Source organism: Barbatula barbatula (genome assembly GCF_947034865.1).
Source record: "Barbatula barbatula genome assembly, chromosome: 5".
NCBI classification, from domain to species: domain Eukaryota; kingdom Metazoa; phylum Chordata; class Actinopteri; order Cypriniformes; family Nemacheilidae; genus Barbatula; species Barbatula barbatula.
The window spans coordinates 12,448,053-12,462,696 of NC_136769.1; the positions used below are offsets into that span (position 1 = coordinate 12,448,053).

Sequence of the window (14,644 nt, forward strand, 5' to 3'; positions counted from 1 at the left end):
ACACTTTCCACTCTGCATACAGTGGATTTACTAATGTGCTGAATATGACTTAATCATTAAATTAATAAATAGATAAATGTACCAGTAAACAAAAAAATGTATCATTAAATTAATGAAATAACAGAAATGATTCAGAAATTATAAAACAAATCTTAATTTCTCACTGCCGATCAGTGCTCTAATTATACAGTGAAGACGACATGGTGTATAGGACACATGTAGAGCGTCAGAATCTCGGTTAAGGTTAGAGTGATCACCGGCTCGAATCTAGCTCTTAGCAGTTTTGGGTTGGAATGGTTGCTCATCAAATAAATTGTGTATTACCTTTATCGCTTAATTTCTGCATGTATGTATTTATAAATTTCTTTATTCATACACTTTATTAAGTCATTTCTCATCGTCCATAGAAAATTGTGTTCTGATGTAATACACGTACGATGGCAGATGTTATTGATGTAATGATGGAATATGTTTAGATATATATAATTCACTGTAAAGAAAAATGGTACAGTTTTAATATAAATGCACATGGAAATGACAAAATTCCACTTGGGTCCTAAATTGCTCTGCTGAAATCAAAGTACATCTCTATGAATTAATGCAGCCTATTCATGTACTGAATCCTCTATAAAAGCACATATGACATATTACTCACTAAGATGGTCTCTGTGTGATCAAAATGTGTGCCATCAATGACTGTATTAATGAATTAATGAGGTACACCACTTGCGTTTTGAAAGGGGGAGGAGATAGAAATAAACTCTAGGTTTACCAAAGAAAACCTGCTCCAGACCAGGTTAGATTCACATTGTAAGTTACTCTGGCTACTGACGCTGAGTATAAGTTACCTCTCCTTTAGAAACGGGCTTAAGTTACCCCGCTTTCTCGGGTTTGACATACCTCAAATTTCTGAAACGGAAAACCCAGAGTTTCCCTCATTTCAGGGTTAATATTCTCATAGTTTTCACTAAACGTCCTTTCTGAAACGAGCACTGGATGAATCTAAAAAATAAAGAAACAAAAGAAACAGTGGTTATTGAATAATGTAAGATGTATTCAAAATAAAATGATTTTTTGGGTTTTTTATGAAACACAACCAGTCAACATTTTCTTATCCTTTTTATCTTTTCAGAACAACAAAGAGTTACAAATCAGCATTTTAACACAACATTTGCATGGTTGGGCCCTGTTTCACAGCATAATCTATTACACATCTTATAACTCTAAACGGCGTTAGATGGATTTATTATAACAAGTGTGTGGCTTTACCTCGCAGACGAATGCTTGGGTGATTGACTCAGCTTTATATTCTGATCTGAGAACCGTTGACTGCGTTCTGTACACTTGCCATTAATTGTCCAGTGGAGGGCGATGTGTTAATGCATAACGATTGTGCTCATCAATGTCACTTTTTACTCAGTCCTCAGATCACAGTGCAGAAGTGGCAGGACAAATTCTTGTAGGCTACAACCGTATATATCTGCCCACAAAGCATAAAAAACAATGCAGGAATTAATATTTGAAGAATCAAGTGTCTGTATCGGGTAGTATCCCAATATTTGGAAAATGTTAAACAAGTTCTGCAAAACTAATGCTAGTTTGACAAACTACACATTGAGACACTGACAGTAATATTTATGCAATTATCCATTTTTACCCACTGAAAACTATTTAAAATGTATTTCTAAATAATTTCTCAATGCATTATTTTAGGATTAACAGACCAGGTTTAAAAAATATTTTTTTATTAGAGCCTTCTGGCAAAAAGCTAAAACATGTGTAATGGAGTACCTAGGTTCCATTATAGCGGTTTGTGAATTCCCTATAGTTGTTAGGACTTATGATTTGAATATTCATTTAGACAATCCCAAAGATTTTTTTAACCTGTCATTTGTAAACTGATATTTTTTGGTTAGAAAAGTACCACAATTTTGCTTGGATTAGTCAAACATTGGTTATAAAGGGAAAACAGAAAGTCTGTTACGTGGCATTTTTATAATACACCTAACAAAATAAGGAACGGATAGTGATAAATCAAACACTATACAAATATTTGACACTAATTGTTTACAATCAGTTTTCTGGGCATCTCCATTTAGTTCGAAATTGTAGGAAGACTGGCTTGTACTTGATACTGTATATGATAACATTGTGTAGGCCAAAAATCTGACGAAGGTTCATTTACTTAACCAGCTTGCAACAGGTGGATGTATTTTGTTTTCCTATCAGCGCTCCACACTCCTATCCAGTGGGTGGCGGGAACAAACCTAGTTAGTTGGTTGCCATCCACCATTACACCCCCAGTAGAAGAAGAAGAATCTACCAAAGAATGGCTCTTTCTGTCCTCTAGCCACCTAAGAATGGCTAAAAGTGTACATAAATGTATCTCTACATTGTATGTTTGTTCCCATGGTATGCTACCGTAACCAGGCATATGTGTTTCGTCGTAGCAATGTTCATAATTGCTTTCTTGTACAAACTACAGGTCAATGTACTTATAACACTGTCATGTCTTCTCTCTTCCTTCCTTAAATGATGGTGTATAGCACTGTAATGTATTTTATACCATACTCAGTTTATCTTGGTCTAAGACAATTACAGCACCGAAACTTCCAGGCGACCATAAATGCAAATGAGCTAGTGAGCCAGACAAAGAAACATGTTTTCGCACCCAAAATCAGCTCACTACATTGGATCGCCCACCCTAGAGGGGCGTGACACCCTCAGTGTTAAAACATCTGTGCACTGAAGAAAAGGTGCTCATTAGTGTTGCTTCATCTCATGAGACCTGTCTCTTCCCTGGAGACAGCCTTTCCGGCAGATTGCTTCGGCTAAATTTGTCTACCTTCGTCAGCCAATCCGGTTCTCAGGAAGAATCCAACGGACTCACCCACTTGCTTTAAACTCATCAGGACCCTGAAACCTTCATCGCGCACCAAAACTTGTTCAGCACACCCAAAAAGCCAATGCAAGAATCTGATCTATTTCTAAATAACTGCCTTTAAGCTTTGCCCCTTTTAAATAAGGAGATTGTCCTTGATGGTTTATGCAGATGTGAATAGCTGATGGTAATACTGCAACTCTTTGTCTATTTCTTTAATTCTTTTCTGCCTTTACGTTTCATGTGTGTTTGCCAGCAGCACCTTGATGTGCTGTGTACTCATGTAGAAAGGGCCAAGTGCATTTACAAGATCCTGCATAAGGAAGAGAAAACATGGAAACATGGTTCAAATACAACAGTGAACGAGTTTAAATCAGGGCTATAAAAGCCAAAAATGTAATTTCATAGAAGATATGTCCCTTTTAGTTTTAGGTACAATTTTAAGCATTTCATAACATCATAGCTCTTTGTTTATATATATATACGAGCTGTGCTCTTGTTTGCTTTGGGAAGAATGCCCGAAAATTGGCAAACTAAAATGCATTACATGTATATTGTGACCCCCTCAAAAGGAGTTTGGTTCACATGAACAGACTGTGTATATTGTATTTATAGATAACATGTATTCATATAGTTTTTAGTGCTCTACTTATATTCTTATCAAACGACAATTCTTCTGTTGAGCTGACCAATTCAACACTAAATCTAGGGATGTTCCTAGCAAAAAGACAAATCTGTTATTGCCCACTGTGCCTTAAATTAAGTTACTTTTTTTAATGAAACCCTTTAAATGGAAGGTTTCTTGGTGCCTTTTATTTTGACTAGTTGCAACATACACTGTAGACCTGATGTATATACACCATTTAAATAAGGGCTTAGGGAATTTGCACGATTCATCGTCCTCATCTTAATGTAAAAATTGGGGTTGAGTGTCTGTATCGGGCAGTATCCCTGGACTACCACTTAAATGTTAAACAAGTTCTGCAAAACTTCTGCTAGTTTTACAAACACATTTTAAATAAATTGCTGGTACTGTATGCAATTACACCCACTGAAATGTTCAATGAATGCATTCTCAATTTAGAGAACCTTTTTATTAGAGCTGTCTGGTTTTAAGCAGGTCATTGAAATGACAACCATAAAATGTGCTAGACTTAAACACTACCACATATACCTCTTAAGAACAGTTTTATTCATCATAGCCATTTCAAATTACAGTCGAGCAAAGCCAAATTCCTTCACATTGAGGGGCCCAACAGATGCTTGCTCCCACCGTAGATCTATGGAGAAGTCACGTAGTGAGAAACTTACAAGACCATATTCAGAATAATTTGAAGTCCATCCACGTGTTAACCCATACCTCCAAGAACCTGATCGCTTGCACTACTGCTGCTACAGGTTGAGTCACAGCAGCCACACACCAGATCAGATTCATCTGCAGACACCCACCTGCCAAACAAAGACACATCCTCAATGATAAACGTCACCCTACTGAACCAGTCAAGGCCATTTGGGCAAACATACCCATTAGGGGAGAACGAGCAAGCCTTCTGCTCAGGATTTGTTGGAGTGGTTACAGGAACCGCCTTCAAAATGCATGTGATGTAGACCTGCAAAGACAACAGGGCTCAAAACAGTGCACTTAATATACACTCAACTAAGGTAACTACATACCAGCCCAGTGTTCACTTGCTGGAACCTGAAAGCCTCCAGCTGAAACTGCAGCTTATCAATTTGAGTTCGAGGCAGGTAATGAGAGCTCGAGCCAGTGAACTTGGCATCAACCAGGCACCTGGTGAAGAAACAAGTTAAACCCTGCAATACTTCTAGGATAGGCTGGGTAAATGGACATGTCTTACCCATTATTCTCAATGAATGAGTATCTGGGGTCGGAGTTCACATCAGGGGAGGCAGTGGCTATGCAACGGTCCACAAACACACGGACAGGTACATGGTTGTACGTCTTCACGGAGGCCTCAATATTCACAATGTCACCCAGGAAGTATTGGTTTGAGGGTCTCTCAAACTGCCACTCATCTGTTCCAAGGACAAAATAGACAAGGTCTACAAAAGGAAGTTGAAACTACATAAAAGCTAAAGCTCTAATACAAACCAGTCATAAGCTTGAGGGAGAAGACAAACCGCTCTTCAGCAACCTTAGTAGCTGCATATGGTAACCAAGAGGGCATCAGGACATTGCTGCTCAAATTATGCATTCTGTAAATTATAGAAAAGATTTGTCAAAGTTGGTAGCAAAATCTTTTACTAAACGCATGAGTTTGAGTGTCAGCCATCTTGAACTCAGAACCTCACCTTGGATAGTGACACTCAATACTGACAACAGCACTACTACTCCGGACAATAGGAACATCATTTGAAGCCTCTTGGGGAGTATAGACCAGGGTGAAGGCATAAACAAGCTCGTCTTCTGTCACCTAGAGAAACAAGAATGTTACTCAAATTCAGAACAAACCTTTGGCAAGTAGAGGATCAGTCTTTTCACCGTTAACATGCTGCCACATCCATGCAGTTCTGACTCAAAGATGAGCACTCGAGCACTATCGTCCTGCCCTATTGGTCCACAGCCTCCCAGTGCAAAACCAGAAGCCATTAGTAGTGTTCCAGTCCCAAAGAAGTCTTCCATCACTTCTACATAGACTGAATTCTCACCGCACTGAGCCCCTACACTATTGGGAGAAACAGGGCGCCGCAGCTCAAAAGGAATCTCTGGCTGTACCGGTTCTTCTGGCAGTCTTGGAAAAGCCCACGTCAATTTTTCCATTGGACCCTGCAAGAGCTGTTTAGACTGAACACCGACAGGATCTTGACCGGGCTTTCCACCAAACAAACCAGGAGTCTGCATTGAAAACTGAGAAGGAAATCTCTGCGGCACAAGCATGGGGTTGTTGGTTTGCGGAAATTGAGGCTTACTGGTTTCACTCTGCTGAGGAACTTGCATATGTTTTGGAGTTTGAGCTGCTCTTCCTCGCCATTGTGCATCAGACAAACCGACTGCAAAGACAAGCACCAAGCCAAAAGCAACTTGCCACAACCCCATCATTGCTAAACATGAGTTTTCATTAAGCATTAGGGACCTATAATCACAATTTATACATTTGGAAATCAGGATGGCTCCGCCCCTCTAGTGATTAGTGTAATGGTTCTCTAGACTTGCTCATTTACCTAACCAGCTTGCAACAGGTGGATGTTGTTGGACATTTATTTCGCAGATGGAAATCAGGATGTGGGTACTTTTTATTAAGAGATATACTCTAAATCGTAAAGCACAGCTGCACTTGTTTATGTGTTTCTTGTACTTCTTATGAATTCAGACACAGCCACGCACAGATTTATACTCTAGAAAGTATCTAAAATAATAAAGCTTAAGCAAACTTCACAGAGACCATGTTCATAACAGTTCAAACTATTTATTGTCAATTTATAATTTTTCCTCCACATTCTAATTGTATTTTGATTAGACTGTGTGAGCAGGGACCCGTTTCAGAAAGCAAGGTAAGTGCAAACTCAGAGTAAGTTAACCAAAGAAAACGGGATACTGGGTTTTCAGTTTCAGAACGCGAGGTATATCAAACCCGCGACCGTGGGGTAAGTCAAGCCCGTTTCAGAAATCAAGGTATCTTAGTGAGTAACCATAGTAACATACTCTGTGAACCTAACCTGGTCGGGAGCAGGTTTTATTCCACTAACCCGAGGTTTGTTACAATCTCCGCCCCCTTTTCGAAGCATATATATATATATATGTATATCTTACATGTAAATGTGTCTTTATACACATATAGCCTATATATATAAATATATTAGTGCCTCCAATTCGACTGGCGAGAAATAAACGGAGTGCTTTTTGTCATGTGGCGTTGCCATGGTGAATCGTGTTGTCTTCGCTCAATTGATGATGGCTTTTTAAAGCCGCGATGAACGCGCGTAACCTCGGGTGAATTTACTCAGAGTGGATTGAACTAATTGAAACCAGCTGTTCTGAAACAGAAAATTCAGAGTAGCGATTATCTGAGTAAATCAACTCAGAGTTCATATTTTAACTCAGTGTTGCTCGAACCTCCTTATTGAAACGGGTCCCAGATCTAGAATGTGTTGTTGCATGTTAAGCTTGATTCAGCATGACCTATAGTATATGCTGGACAGCAAAGTGACAAAATGGGACAGTTTGCATCTCATGAGACATGTTATGAATTCTTATAACAAGTAATGTCAATTACCTTCTAAAAAGTTTGAATTCACATATTAAGCACAAACAAATAACACAAGACTACAGATGAATATAAAAATAAAGGAACAAAAAACTGTGGTCATCGAATCATGATTTGAAAATTCACTGGAGAATCTTAGTCATAAAATAGATGGTTCACAAATACATTTGCAAAGTAGAATGCAAATAAGTTCTCAAAGTAACATTTTTTACATTCTTTATGAAACACAGCCAGTCAACATTTTCTTGTCCTTTTTTAAGAGTTACAAATTTGCATTTTAACACAATTTTGCATGGTTGAGCCCTTTTTCACAACGTAATAAATTATCTATTTCTGCATACTTGACATTAATCGTCCAGTGGAGAGCGATGTGTTAAGAAATGATAACTATTGTGCTCATCAATGTCACTTTTTGATAACTAATTGGCAAGTACCTGGGGCCGTTTCAATATGGAGGTTTAACCAACTCAAGGTTATACCTTGAACTTAGAGTTGGTTTATTTAGAAATTAAGAGTTTTTAGTTTCAGAACAGCGGATTTGAGTTAGTTCTATAGATATTACCTTGAGTTATGCGCTTGCACCACAACTACGACAAGCCATGATCAATGGAGCTCCGATATTACGATTCACCATGGCAACGGCTCCAAAAAAAGCAAAATGGCGGCAGAAAGAGTTTGAGAGCGAGGCACATGTTCCGCTCTCCATACAGTGGATTTACTAATGTGCTGAAAATGACTTAAGATTTGTGATGGCTAAGGCCACACTTATTTAGGTCAATTGACCAAAGGTTCCTTTATATATTATTTCTTTAGGAGAAATTGGGTTTTTGTCTTTAATATTTGGTTTCTGTGTGTTTTTACAATTTTTATTTTTTTCTGTTAATATACACCCAAAAGTATTGTGTAAGTTGCATGTTGTCTGTATGCGCACATTGAACACCTTCTAGTGGGACAACATTTCAGTACTAGAGTGCACTCTGTTTGAATAAATGACTACACAGATACGGGGTTAATATTCTTTATTTAGATATTTATTTAATAGTTTAAACAATTATGTATCTTACACGTGGTCCCGCGTGGCTGCAGCATGGAACAAAGGTTTCCTATTAAAGGGCGCGGCATTTCCTGATCACCATTATATCCTGGGTCAGGCATTATGGGAAATGTAGTTGGTACCACCCTATGGGTGGGGATTGTTTATTTAAACTTCTCTGTTAGAGGTCATTCTTGTGTTTATTGTAACTATTTGCTTTGTTGCATGTGATTCCATGTATGTGGGGTTTGGTTTGTGTATATTATATATTTTTATTGAGTTTATTTACTGAACTGAGACCCCTCCAATCGGTAAATGGTTTAGCCCATGTGTTCAAATAGGGTTGAATTTTTGGTGGGGAGTTAGTTCTGGTGAGGGCTCCTGTGAGAAACATCTGAGACCCAGAGCCCAATGTGGAAGGTTCCACAGTTATATCTTGTCCTTCCAATTTTATTTTGTTCTGTTTTTGTGTGCACCGGTGGATAGTGCATGAGTTAGCGGTTAATAAAGAACCCCTAATGTACATTATATGAATGCCTCCTAAAAAATTTGTGGAAGAACCCTTACACGATTAAATGAATGAATAGATAAATGTACCAATAAATAAACACATTAATCAGTAAATGAATTGATAAATTTAATGAAACCACAGAAATATGAACATGCTCTCACTAATCATTATTGCTCTAGTGAAAAGTGTGAGATATCATGGTATATAGGACACTTGTCAGTGTGTCAGACTCTCGTGTCAGGCCCAGACTGATCAGCGGTTCGTACCCTGCTCGGATCAGTTTTGGGTAGGAACAGCTGCATGTCCAAATTAATTGTAATTGTTAATTACCTTTATCACTGCATTTCTGCATTTGTCTGTATTTATTCCTTTCTTTATTCAGGCACCTTATTACGTCATTTATTTTCCTCCGTAGAAACCTACCATTTGTGAGAGCATGTAACGTTTTTTTTTATGGATGATGAGTTAGCTATATCGAATTCACTGTAAAGAAAAGTTTTAATAAAAATGCACAGGGAAATGACAAAATTCCAATCGGACCCAAAATTGCTCTGCTGAAATCAAAGTACATCTCTATGAATTAATGCAGCCTCTTCATGTACTAAATCCTCTATAAAAGCACATATGACATATTACTCACTAAGATGGTCTCTGTGTGATCAAAATGTGTGCCATCAATGACTGTATTAATGAGGTACATTTACATTTACATTTAGTCATTTAGCAGACGCTTTTATCCAAAGCGACTTACAGATGAGGAATCATTGGAAGCAATTATAACAACATAGGCAACAAAATACATAAGTGCATAAAAAACGAGTCCATTAAAGCCTAGCACAGTATACAAAGCTAAGAATAGTGAGGTTAGTAAGGTTTTTTTTTTTAATAAGAAGTAAAGGGAAAAGAATTAGGATAAATCAATCAGCGAAGTGTTGACGGAAGAGATGCGTTTTTAGGTGTTGTTTTAAAGATGGCAACAGAGTCTGCTGATCTTGTAGCAGCAGGTAGATCATTCCACCAATGTGGAACAGATCCAGAGAAGGTATGGAAGAGTGACTTTTCCTTTTTGGGATGGTACCACTAGTCGTTGTTCCTTTGCAGACCGCAGTGATCTGGAAGGAACATAGGTCTGCATCAGCGAGTTGAGATACTCATGGTGCAGACCCGGTGTTGGTCTTGTAGGCCAGGAGCATAGCTTTGAACTTTATGCGGGCGGCAACAGGGAGCCAGTGTAACCTGATGAAGAGTGGAGTAACATGCGCTCTCTTCGGTTCATTGAAGACCACTCTTGCCGCCGCATTCTGGATTTTTTTCTGGAGAGGTTTGATTGTGCAAGCAGGAAGTCCAGCCAGAAGCGCATTGCAATAATCCAGTATAGACAAGACAAGAGCCTGGACTAGGACTTGCGTAGAGTGCTCTGATAGGAAAGGTCTAATTTTCCTAATGTTGTAGAGGATGAATCTACAGGACCGGGTGGTGCTGGCAACATGACTTGTGAGGTTAAGCCGATCATCGATTACCACCCCCAGGTTTCTGGCTGTGCTGGACGGTGTAATCGTTGATGAGCCTAGTTGAATGGCAAGGTTGTGGTGAGTCTTTGGGTTGGCTGGGATCACAAGCAGTTTTGTTTTTGCAAGGTTCAGCTGCAGGTGATGATCCTTCATCCAAAGCGAGATGTCACTCAGGCATGCCGCGATGCAAGCAGAGACCGTCGGATCGTAAGGTTTAAATTACATGTAGAGTTGTGTGTCATCCGCATATCAGTGATAGGAGAATCCATGCTTCTGAATTACAGAGTCGAGGGATGTCATGTAAATGGGGAAGAGTAGCGGTCCAAGCACCAGGTACACGACTTGCGCTTTAAAAAAGGAGAGGGGATCGAAATAAACTCTGGATTTACCAAAGAAAACCTGCTCCTGACCAGGTGAGGTTCACAGAGTCAGTTACTATGGTAAAAGGACGCCGTTAACAAGTTTCCCTTTGGCAATCCGGCAAGAGGATTAGATGTCTTTAAAGGAGTGCGACGCATGCAGGGGTCCTATGGAGCTTCCGGATGCACATGCCACGTGTGTCTTCTGTCTGGGCCGAGCACATGTAGAAGCCGCACTTAACGGGTCTGACTGTCCCTTCTGCTAGCAGATGCCAGTCAAGACCCTCCGTTCTAGGATCTCTGTGATCCTAAACTGCACACCTAACCCAGTGCCCCCCCCCTGACACCGCCGAGCCGTGGGGGGAAAGACCGGTGCAGCAACGTGCTGTGAGACTCTCTGATGGACGCATGTTGACCTCTGTCCTGCATGGTGATCATTTAAGAGTGCAGTGGAGGATGCACGGGATCTGATGTTGTTTGTGCCTGCAGCTGGCGACGACAGTCATGCGATGTCATCTGCTGCCTCTGGATCGGATGATTGGTCGTCCCGCTGCACTGAAACACGTGAGTCTTCAGCCCGGTCGAAGAAGAGCTGATGAGGATCCTCACCGAAGCTGTTCAAGACTTGGGCTTGAATGGTCGCCCCCCCCCAAACAACCAGCCAAGAACAGGCTGGACATTTTTCAAGAAGCTGGGATCTGAAACCAACTTGGCACATAGAGCTACAAAAATTACGGCCCAGGGGAATTGGTCGCTGTATGGGTCGCCAGCTGCTAGACACACCCCTTTCTCCCCAAGGCTTATTCTTTGACATGGTGGGCTCCTTCTCTGAGAAGTTTGCTTATAAGCAATAAAAAAAACTTAAGCCATTTCCTGCCGAAGAGAGAGAAGCCGGCCGCAGCTCCGCCACAATTCAGATCTTCTACCCCAATAGTTTATTTTCATAATTTATTTTTACAATTAAATAACTTAAACAAGTGATATGAATGAATGAATAATTCAACAAGAAAATTCTGATTTGCTGCTCACGTCACTTCAGGTAGCAGCTAGTCTCATGATCTTATACAAGCCATCACCAGAGCTAACGTTAACGTCCCCGACATCAACAGGGAAATGTCTCGCATTAGTAATATACATTTATCTAGGTGTAGTTCACGTATTGATTATAGATATGTTTAAGTTGGAGAAAACAGCCAAAGGGGAACTTCTAAGTGAAAGGGATGCCAGCTAGCTTTGCTGTGTGTGTTAGAAAATATACCAATACCATGTTGGATGGGGAGACTTGCGATGACAATACTTTTAGTAAGAATTTTTAATAAGGTATAATTTATTAATAAGGCGCAATGTCCTACTTTGTATTTCTTGACCTTGGCTAATTTGAAAGTTCTACTACGTTTTCACATTGGTACTATAAATGAATTAAAATCGTATTTTAAATATAAAAGAAACCACATTAGTTTATATTGTCTTATTTACTAACAAATATTAACGAGTTTCACTCTGTTAGTGTACCAGCAGTTTAAAGTAATTTATGATACAGTGATGAGATCACATTTAAATAACACGCGAGCTAGGGTGTAGGAGCTCAAATAACTTAAATGAATATTAGCAGGCTGAGTGCACAAAACAGATATACATTTTTAGCAGATACGATGTGGGATTTCAATGTACATGAAGACAGATTTTTCTTAAAGTCTCGTCCACTTTAAGTTAGTTTCAACTTGGTTCTTATTTTGCATTATGATCAGTCATACATTTGTTATAAAGGGAACAGTGCTTAGCATTTAAGATATAACAAATTAAGGAATGGATAGCGAAATCATACAGGTTCAGCAACTAATCATTTCATTCAGTTTACAGGGCTTCACCACTTAGTCAGTAAAAATATGGGTTACTTAAAGCTTTTTGTACCTGCCATGCATTACTTAACCAAAATCAGTAAAATCCTGTAACAAGTACTCATTACGGTTTAAGGTAGAAAGGCTTTGAGTGACATCAGAACCAACAAATGTCAAACATGTAAATGAGATGTGCAAGACTTCTTGAAGGACAACCACTTAGACAATGTATATCACTTCAGTTTTATTCATGACCTCATTGCCATTTCAAATTACAGTCGACCAAATTCCTTCACATTGAGGGGCCCGACAGATGCTTGCTCCCACCGTAGATCTATGGAGAACAGACATGTAGTGAGAATCTGCAGAGACCATAATCAGAATCATTTGTAGTCAGTCCACGTGTTAACCCATACCTCTAAGAACCTGATCGCTTGCACTACCGCTGCTACAGGTTGAGTCACAGCAGCCACACACCAGATCGGATTCATCTGCAGACACCCACCTGCCAAACAAAGACACATCCTCAATGATAAACGTCACCCTGCTGACTCAGTGAAGGCCATTTGGGCAAACATACCCATTAGGGGAGAAAGAGCAAGCCTTCTGCTCAGGATTTGTTGGAGTGGCTACAGGAACCGCCTTCAAAATGCATGTGATGTAGACCTGCAAAGACAACAGGGTTCAAAACAGTGCACTTAATATACACTCAAAACTAAGGCAACTACATACCAGCCCACTGTTCACTTGCTGGAACCTGAAAGCCTCCAGCTGAAACTGCAGCTTATCAATTTGAGTTCGAGGCAGGTAATGAGAGCTCGAGCCAGTGAACTTAGCATCAACCAGGCACCTGGTGAAGAAACAAGTTAAACACCCTGCAATACTTCTAGGATAGGCTGGGTAAATGGACATGTCTTACCCATTATTCTCAATGAATGAGTATCTGGGGTCGGAGTTCACGTCAGGGGACGCAGTGGCTATGCAATGGTCCACAAACACACGGACAGGTACATGGTTGTACGTCTTCACGGAGGCCTCAATATTCACAATGTCACCCAGGAAGTATTGGTTTGAGGGTCTCTCAAACTGCCACTCATCTGTTCCAATGACAAAATAGACAAGGTCTACAAAAGGAAGTTGAAACTACATAAAAGCTAAAGCTCGAATACAAACCAGTCATAAGCTTGAGGGAGAAGACAAACCGCTCTTCAGCGACCTTAGTAGCTGCATATGGTAACCAAGAGGGCACCAGGACATTGCTGCTCACATTATGCATTCTGTAGATTATAGATAATATTTGTCAAAGTTGGTAGCAAAATCTTTTACCACACGCATGAGTTTGAGTGTCAGCCATCTTGAACTCAGAACCTCACCTTGGATAGTGACACTCAATACTGACAACAGCACTACTACTCCTGACAATAGGAACATCATTTGAAGCCTCTTGGGGAGTATAGACCAGGGTGAAGGCATAAACAAGCTCGTCTTCTGTCACCTAAAGAAACAAGAATGTTACTCAAATTCAGAACAAACCTTTGGCAAGTAGAGGATCAGTCTTTTCACCGTTAACATGCTGCCACATCCATGCAGTTCTGACTCAAAGATGAGCACTCGAGCACTATCGTCCTGCCCTATTGGTCCACAGCCTCCCAGTGCAAAACCAGAAGCCATTAGTAGTGTTCCAGTCCCAAAGAAGTCTTCCATCACTTCTACATAGACTGAATTCTCACCGCACTGAGCCCCTACACTATTGGGAGAAACAGGGCGCCGCAGCTCAAAAGGAATCTCTGGCTGTACTGGTTCTTCTGGCAGTCTTGGAAACATCCACGTCAGTTTTTCCATCGGACCCTGCAAGAACTGTTTAGACTGAACAACGACAGCATCTTGACCGGGCTTTCCACCAACCACACTAGGAGTCTGCATTGAAAACTGAGAAGGAAATCTCTGCGGCACAAGCATGGGGTTGTTGGTTTGGGGAAACTGAGGCTTACTGGTTTCACTCTGCTGAGGAATTTGCATATGTTTCGGCATTTGAGCTGCTCTTCCTCGCCATTGTGCATCAGACAAGCCAACTGCAAGGACAATCACCAAGCTAAATCCAACTTGCCACAACCCCATCATTGCTAAACATGAGTTTCCATGAAGCATTTGGAACCCAGAATCAAAATTTATACATTTGGAAATCAGGATGGCTCCGCCCCTCTAGTGATTAGAGTAATGGTTCTCTAGACTTGTTCATTTACCTAACCAGCTTGCAACAGGTGGGTGTTGTTGGACATTTTATT

General features: G+C 40.2%; 2 protein-coding genes across 2 annotated transcripts; both read right to left on the bottom strand.

The window, feature by feature from the left end:
- Nucleotides 1-3,669: 3,669 nt before the first annotated feature.
- On the bottom strand, nucleotides 3,670-6,121 carry LOC306894719 (zona pellucida sperm-binding protein 3-like). The gene is made up of 8 exons (XM_079457452.1): nucleotides 5,385-6,121; nucleotides 5,195-5,316; nucleotides 4,995-5,098; nucleotides 4,741-4,918; nucleotides 4,556-4,673; nucleotides 4,406-4,491; nucleotides 4,242-4,330; nucleotides 3,670-4,161 (listed from the first exon to the last, which is right to left on the bottom strand). The coding sequence occupies exons 1-8, from the start codon at nucleotides 5,967-5,969 to the stop codon at nucleotides 4,094-4,096; spliced, it is 1,350 nt and encodes a 449-aa protein (XP_079313578.1). The 5' UTR covers nucleotides 5,970-6,121; the 3' UTR covers nucleotides 3,670-4,093.
- A 5,911-nt stretch (nucleotides 6,122-12,032) lies between these two features.
- LOC306894720 (zona pellucida sperm-binding protein 3-like) lies at nucleotides 12,033-14,494 on the bottom strand. The gene is made up of 8 exons (XM_079457453.1): nucleotides 13,923-14,494; nucleotides 13,733-13,854; nucleotides 13,533-13,636; nucleotides 13,279-13,456; nucleotides 13,092-13,209; nucleotides 12,940-13,025; nucleotides 12,776-12,864; nucleotides 12,033-12,693 (listed from the first exon to the last, which is right to left on the bottom strand). The coding sequence occupies exons 1-8, from the start codon at nucleotides 14,478-14,480 to the stop codon at nucleotides 12,632-12,634; spliced, it is 1,317 nt and encodes a 438-aa protein (XP_079313579.1). The 5' UTR covers nucleotides 14,481-14,494; the 3' UTR covers nucleotides 12,033-12,631.
- Nucleotides 14,495-14,644: the final 150 nt, after the last annotated feature.

Coding starts and splice junctions, on each gene's coding strand:
- LOC306894719 (XM_079457452.1), bottom strand. CDS start 5,969: ATGCTTAATGAAAACTCATGTTTAGCAATGATGGGGTTGTGGCAAGTT. Junction 5,099..5,194: donor ATTGAGTGTCACTATCCAAG/GTGAGGTTCTGA, acceptor TATAATTTACAG/AATGCATAATTTGAGCAGCA. Junction 4,919..4,994: donor CTCCCTCAAGCTTATGACTG/GTTTGTATTAGA, acceptor TCCTTGGAACAG/ATGAGTGGCAGTTTGAGAGA.
- LOC306894720 (XM_079457453.1), bottom strand. CDS start 14,480: ATGATGGGGTTGTGGCAAGTTGGATTTAGCTTGGTGATTGTCCTTGCA. Junction 13,855..13,922: donor GATGTGGCAGCATGTTAACG/GTGAAAAGACTG, acceptor TTGTTTCTTTAG/GTGACAGAAGACGAGCTTGT. Junction 13,457..13,532: donor CTCCCTCAAGCTTATGACTG/GTTTGTATTCGA, acceptor TCATTGGAACAG/ATGAGTGGCAGTTTGAGAGA.